This window comes from Zerene cesonia, chromosome 10, assembly GCF_012273895.1.
Source record: "Zerene cesonia ecotype Mississippi chromosome 10, Zerene_cesonia_1.1, whole genome shotgun sequence".
NCBI lineage: Eukaryota > Metazoa > Arthropoda > Insecta > Lepidoptera > Pieridae > Zerene > Zerene cesonia.
The window spans coordinates 5,437,261-5,445,097 of NC_052111.1; the positions used below are offsets into that span (position 1 = coordinate 5,437,261).

A 7,837-nucleotide genomic window follows, 5' to 3' on the forward strand; every position below is an offset into this window, starting at 1 on the left:
TCGAAAAACGATTTGCAATCAGACGAGAGAGGAATAACGGGTTGAAATTTTAAGGCTGACTTGACCTGATTGAAAAAAAGACTGTAACGTATATAATATAATAATTCAGGCGCCTCCTCTGCTTTAATGCCATAAGAAATGCATTCTGCTTGATACAATATTTTTACTGTCCTTCAAAAAAGATTTGTCTCGTCTGCTTTTAATATTTATGTGTACGGTAAAATAAACGCTATAATATAGCGATTGTGATAAAATTCACAAAAGGCTCAAAAGATTTTTTATTTACTGTCACTTCATTGAATTTCTTTTTATAAATAACACAGAACCATATTTAGTAAGGTCCGGAACTATGTTGAAAGAGGTATTTTTAATAATGTTTTAAAATCAAGCTAAATACAATTGAACTGTTTTCTTCCATTTTATTCTATGCAGCTTCTTCCATTAGTTGCATGTACTATACTATATTTGGTCAAAAGAAAAACAAAAAAGTCAAAACAATAATATCTGTCTAGAAAGTCCTAGTCAATGATAAGCTTTTGAAATATCTTGTTCGTAAAACGTTTTTATTCAAGTAATAAATAAAATTATTCAAGTGATAAATAAAAATCATTAATAAAAATTGGACATTCACAAAGAAATTAGCAATTTGAAGCGAGAGTGCCACTTTCGCGGGCAATCCCAAACATTAAGAAATTTATTGGGCTCACATGTTATTTGTAAATTTATCTAATTAATAATGTGAAATTTTACAAGGTCATGCTAAATTCTGTGCAGCATTCCGAGTGACACACGATTAATGTTTAACAGATAAGTTATCTAATTAAAGATATTCCGCGCTACATAAGCCCACACCTAGCATTATGGATTTTGTATTATTTCTCTTATGTTATGAGCTATTATGAATTATCATAATTTGGGTTGTTTTAAAATCTTAAATGGGTATATCATATATTGATTTATAAGTCTTATACACGTTATCATAAATATTTCAACAATTATATACATGATAAATAAAATGAACATATTTTAAAAACAAAAGTTTTATGGTATTTTCGTGTATAAAAAATGCCTAAAAACATTTCATCTCCTGTTTAAACCATTATACATATTTATAGGTTCAAAACGAGAAATGGTTTAAATTCTTATCTTGGTAGATTTGAATATTATTAGAGAACCCGGATAAAGTATGTGTCTCGCCTATAATATTATCATTGGGTGAATCATATAAATTTCTTCAATGTCTATGTTTTATAAATTTATATGAACTTTATAGACTTAGTAGGCAATATGTATCATATGTTATTGTTTGCAAAGACACAAATGATTTAGAATAAAGCATGTTTATGAAATTTATTAATATAAAATAAAACACAGTATTAATTGTGAATAACAAAATCACAATTTATAATATAAGTATAGATTTATACTTATTATTTATTAATATTATAATTGCGAAAGTATGTTTGTTTGTCTTTCGGTCACGTCACAAGCGATTTTGATATGATTGTAGTGTTTATTTCAGGGGAATTTCGAGTGGGCTATAATCTAATGTGATTTCTAAATTTAGCAATAATTTGAACAACACTATATATACGAGTTATATTTTAATTTTTATTGTTGTAATTAAAAACAATGAAATGGAAATTATAAATTGCACAAGAACCGATTTATAATTTCCATTTCATTGTCTTTAATAAAACAATAAAAATTATAATATAACTCGTATATATAGTGTTGTTCAATTTATTGTCAAATATATTACTATTTATCTATCATAGTAATTAAATGAACTAATTTTACATACTTAATATATATAGTATACACAAACTTTCTCAACTTGCATTGAAATCATTACGTGCCAAAAAGGATTGCTATTCGTTCATTTTCTATTAAATTAATTCAATTAATATCTAGAATAATTACTATCGCATCGTAAATATCCAATTTTGTCAATGGTCTTTTTTGCTATGATATAAATTATACGTTTTTATTTTAAAAAGTATCGGTTGAATGTAGAAATGGATTGGAATTTTATATGTTATACATTAATGTGCTTTTTAACATTAATTAATATGGTAAAATTCTATTTATTCTTTATCTCAATTTTGAACAGAAACAATTTACTACAGTAAATAAAATTCACGAGACGAGATTTTTATTCTGATACAATTATTATAGATATTTATTTTTGTAATTTTGATTTATATAATTATTTTAAATATTGCCAATAAAATCAATGCAATGAAAATTAAAATAAGATATTTTAAAATTAAACACAACCAAAAGTTAGGGAAAACTTGAAAATAATCATAAAATCAATAACTACCGCTGACTACTAAGAAAAATGCGCTAGAAAAATCTAGTTCGTTCTTCAGGGTCATATTGACAGCCAATTTGAAATGTATTCTGACATTGAACTCTAGAATTTTCCATCCACTGAACTGCATATTTCACACAACCCCAATTCGAAAGCGCAGCTGCGTGAAAATAGAAAAGTCTAGTTCAAACTTATTCACAGTCTTTCAGTATTAATTGGACGCCGATTTCTAGAATTATCGCCACATGCGGCAGCGGATTTCCCACATACCCCAATAAAATAAGTGACCGACAATGGTATGCGGGATGATAAAAAATCCGTAGGCCGTGCACATGTGTGCGTTACGTAGGTATGACGCCGTTGACACACGCGTGAGCTTTTCGCTGAAGATGAGTTGAAGTTGCAAATGTATAAAAGCGAAGCGCCGATTTCGAAATCAACACAATGATTTGATATTCTCTAAGGAGTGTACACACGAGTTGGTCCGTGAATAGATTTCCGCTTAGTGATCGCAACCGTTGCAGTGCACGAGTGAATCTTTGAACTGTAACCGTTTTAGTGATTTTTTGGAAATAATATTTAGTGCATACAGGATGATTTCGTTAGCGGTAATGTTTTAATTTTTTTTAAGTTATAAATTATCTATTTATTATTTTTTAAACACATAGAAACAACTCTTTTTTAATATTAAATTCAGTTCTAGTCATCCTATATTTAGAATAAACTCTATTGTTAAAAATAATTCAATATTTTTATAGTTTATGATGGATTCTAATTGTTATCCCATTTATCAATTTTTTTTTTCACTATTCGCATCGTTTCTTTAAGCATCTTCAATTGACTCTTAAATAATATATTATTTGTAATAATTGCAGTGTGTTTTCGCATTCTGCGCTGTAGCAGCCTTCGGCTCGCCTATCGAGGATGGCAAATGGAATCCTTATAAATATGGAGACAGTGGCAAGTAAGTAAATGTCATAGTACAATATGTAAATGCTGGTATTTTACATGTAATACCTCTAACACTAATAAAACACACGAATTGCAACGAGTGGTTCTTGTATAAATTTACGTTCGCTTTGATATTGGTTTTATTAAAAATAAAATATACAATTTTCTTACTGAAACATTATTCCGTGAACAAAAGGTTGGGGTAAAAAGTATAATCTAATATATTTCTAGAAATAGGTGTTAAGATCAGATAGCGGCTGCCAGGGAATGGAGCTTACCGAAAAAATATGTCTCGATATCTTTTTGTCTTTTCTGCTTGGATTTCTTTAAAAATATGTCCACTTGGGTATAAAGAGCGTATCTAAAATGATCGAATATCTCATCTTATTATTTTCCAAGTATATAGTTTGGTTTGAATATAATATCATTTTACTATAATATAGTAATAGCATTTTACTTTTGTGTATTTTATGGAGTTTTATCACAAAGTACCTTTGATTCGTGTGTCTTTGCTATTCGTAAATTGATTCCATTAATATAAACTTATTAATCTCAAAATCTGTGCGAACTAAATAATTTGTTTCTCAAAATTCGACAAATTGTCTTTGTTTTAATTGAAATTCTCTGCTCAAATAAAACAAATATTTTTAAATTAAGGTAGACACAAGTATGATTAACTAACGCATAGTTAGTTTACCTTTGTATATTGTATCTTTTGTATAATTAAAATAAATTCTAATGAGTTCGTTGTCCCCAGGTACATACCTACAAACGAAGGTAAATACATCCACATACCGAATCCATACATCCACATAGACAACCCCTACGACGGGGGCTATGGCCCATACTCGCATATGTACGAGCCGTATGTAAGCGAAGCGACCCAGGATACCTATCGCCTGGTTTTAACACCACCTAAGGATATCCCCTTCTACAAGGATGGATACTACAAGAACAATGGAATTAAGATCATCAGCCAAAAGCATAACTACAAAGAGGACAAATACGATTTCGAGTGAGTACTTTATTTGTACTATGTAAAATATAATATGGGTTATACTCGTAGTAGGATTTATATCGGACATTGTTCCATTGCCATCATACATGTAATTCTAGAATGTTCCTAAATGTTTAACATAATAAAACTTTTCTAGATTAACCATTCCATTTACATTAATTAAAAAGCAACATAAATTACACTATATAATCGCTTAAATTCGTAGCACTTAGCTTTATTTAAACAGATCTTCACATTTTAATAATTCAAAATATAACTAGCACATACAACAAAAATACGAAACAAAACATTAAATACACATTTGTATGGAATTAGTGGGAAATAGTTCTTGGTGCAAACTACAATTTAATAAATTTCCGCGCTTTTAAAAATATTTTTGTTATAACGTAGAACCAGCTGTTACATTCGGTACGTATTTTACAAAGTATTGTTTTATAAAATCGTATGTTCAAGTTGACACAATTTTTCGATAATTTCTCCTGGAGTGACGTATTTTTCTTGAAATTGCAACGAGTTATATTTCCGCATAGCTCCTTCAACTTAAGTCATTAATATAATATTAATATACATATCAAAAACTGGATTAATTTATGATTTCCTTGTAGCATCACAGAAAAAAATATTATGGCATTCTTTGTATTGATAAGATGCTGCTATGGCAAAATCCCATTAGCATTTATAGGTCAATGTGTGTAATATATTTTAGATTTGTAAACAATGTCATCCTTGGTTGAATGCCGAGTTTATATTATAGGTTTGGATATTGACACGAGGCACTATAGCTAAATATTCCGTTATGTTAATTTGTCTAGACGCTGTTCAGTCTCATACAAATCATTAGGTGCTTGTACAACAGTAGCAGAATTATTAATCCGGCAGTATATTAAATCTCCTTGCCAAGAATGTACTTAGTCATATGTAAATAAGTTATTAACCGTACAAGTTATGTTGATAATTAACAACAAAACACGCTTATTTTAATTATTTTATTATGCACCCGGAAATGCAACTCTATCTCCGTCAATAATAAAGCTTTGAACATTTTTTCGCTACGTCAACCGTTGTCCTTGACCGACTATAGAATTCGGCGTTCGTATCAGCTGCGGCGGTCACAGTTCAAATCAATTTACATTCATTTACGACACACTTATTGATATTCACACGCCAGTATCGTTCATACTTGATTAACAATGTAACGCATGATATAACACTGAACTTTGCATAAACAGCTGTAGCCATGTATGCAAGAACTGGTTTAAGGAATTTCTGTGATGTTTAATAGATGTCTTAGAGTTGGAGCTAATTCTTTTTTATTTATTTACAGTTTCGAAACTGAGAACAAAATCCGCGCAAAAGAGAACGCTATTTTGAAGAATCCCAATACGATCGACGAAGGAATCGCATCAAAAGGTTTCTACGAATACATCGGGCCTGACGGTTTTATGTACAGAGTTGACTACACCGCCGACGAAAACGGTTTCCGTCCCAAAGTTAAGAGGCTAGAAACTCCGTACTCTGGCAAATGGGTGCTAGAAAAAGTCAACTAAATCAATGCATATATGCACCAAATACGTAAACTCCATACTCCCTCAATACATGTATCAGTATTTTCTAATAAGTAGACCATGTTTGCTTATTCATCCTCACGCATCAATTGAAATTAAAAGCAATGTCTCGTACCTCACGAATGTGACATTTCTATGGTATTCATTTTATTCAGAACAAATTATTCATGAACATTGTTTATAATGTAAAATTATGTATCATGAATTATTTCGTTTTTCTAAATTTAGTACGAATTTCTGTCATGACGCTTTGTTCCTCGACGGAGGAAAGCTTTTTGTCTGCTTAGATTTAATATAATTTATATTTTAGATGTAAGGCCCTAGATGTTTCGGATTTAGATACTTATTTATGAAATGTGATAATAAATTTATATTTCCATAATAAAAGTTTTTATTACTTTGAAAACCTATAAATGTTATTGAACTTTTACTGGCCGATAATCGTATTTTATTCTCTCCCTTTATTTACATAAAATATTGGCTCATAAACATTTTTGTGTAACGAGTTACAACGTGTTTATGCATAAAAAAAGTTTGTGCAGTATAAACCTTCCCTCGTAACTTTTTAATTACTCTCATCAAATTTTGTTAATCGAAGCTATAGCCTACATAAGTTTGGTTTAAAAAATAATAAAAGTAATCCAAAACAAAGTAAGATACATGACTCTACGAAGTTACTATGACTATTCTGTCACTTTGAAAAGTTTATGATAAATAAAAATAAATTATTATCTAGAACATTCTTACAAACAAAATTTACGATGATTCAAAACCATTTCCCGATAACAGGACATGCAATATGCATTTAAATATTAAAAGCTCTTAGCCCTAAATAAACGAGGGTCATTGAGAAGCACAAGATCGTAAAACCATGCGTACTAGGGCACTGGCAAGAATTTCGGTGAAATTGTTTTGGCTCCAGCTTATGGAGGCTTTTACAGCGGGCTACGTTAGCCGAGACCATTGCCAAGTAGTCGGCGCCGCTTTGACCGACGCAGTGCGATCACACGCGGCTGCTGCACTGCGCAGTGCTTGAATTCCGATTATTTCTTCAACGACATATGCCATTGCCAAATAGGATCAACCCGCTAACCCCTACATATTTCCTAATATTCTATCATAAATTGGTGTTAACTGCCCAACAACTTTCCGAGTATATATGGCTGAAGTAAAGAATGAACGTACATTCGTTTTGATCCTTGTATAAGACATTAATTGTATCCGACTGCATGAAGGCTGATTGATCAGGCTTCGTTTACTGCATAAGAGTAGTAAGTTGCCATTGCGTCTTTGTTACGCAGACTCGAAAAAAGTCCTTGGGGACAAATAGTATGCTAATTCTATTAATATATAATTCCAATTTCAAATGCCTTGTTGATGGGCGCCATTTAATTTTTTATTAAATCATATTGCTTTTACAACAACAATTAGCATCCTGATCGGATAAGTAAATTGACGAGATTTATTAAAATTTTAATTAAACATTTTAACCACGTTACCATGACTTACAAAAATTTAATCTTAGTCATATATCAGTGTATATAAATAATTTAAATGAGGTATATATATGTATAATAAATATATTCCTATATGTATAATAAATATATTCCTAAAAAAGTATTATGGAATCAGGTTTAAGCACGTGATTATATATAACTCGATCATTATCGTCAAACCATTATGTAAGTTATGAATACGGATTTTCGTCACCAAATTGATTTGCAATTATCTATTTCCTAGTCCCCATAAAAACGCCTAAAATATTCTTCAACTGGATTGTAGAATAAATAATCGATTAAACAATTTATACACAAGTTAAGGCGTTTTTCAAAGATGTGATATATCTTGTTAGCTCAGAGCTTAGAACGATTTAGTGGTTCCGAACGACCGGAAGAAGGGCGGACGTTGGGGCCTGCTGGCTTAATTGGCTGAAGACCAAGTTTCCAAAAAGAAACCTCCTGCGGAAACGTGATGTGGTTAAGCGAA

General features: G+C 30.6%; 1 protein-coding gene across 1 annotated transcript; it reads left to right on the forward strand.

Annotated features, from left to right (window-relative positions):
• Positions 1-2,761: 2,761 nt before the first annotated feature.
• On the forward strand, positions 2,762-5,919 carry LOC119829530 (larval cuticle protein LCP-30-like). The gene is made up of 4 exons (XM_038352086.1): positions 2,762-2,925; positions 3,193-3,281; positions 4,026-4,283; positions 5,611-5,919. Exons 1-4 carry the CDS (start codon positions 2,911-2,913, stop codon positions 5,831-5,833), a joined length of 585 nt encoding a protein of 194 aa, XP_038208014.1. The 5' UTR covers positions 2,762-2,910; the 3' UTR covers positions 5,834-5,919.
• Positions 5,920-7,837: the final 1,918 nt, after the last annotated feature.

Bases quoted from the DNA above. Each gene is read 5' to 3' on its own strand.
- LOC119829530 (XM_038352086.1), top strand. The intron at 3,282-4,025 runs GTAAGTAAATGT...CGTTGTCCCCAG, and splicing joins AAATATGGAGACAGTGGCAA to GTACATACCTACAAACGAAG. The intron at 4,284-5,610 runs GTGAGTACTTTA...ATTTATTTACAG, and splicing joins GAGGACAAATACGATTTCGA to TTTCGAAACTGAGAACAAAA.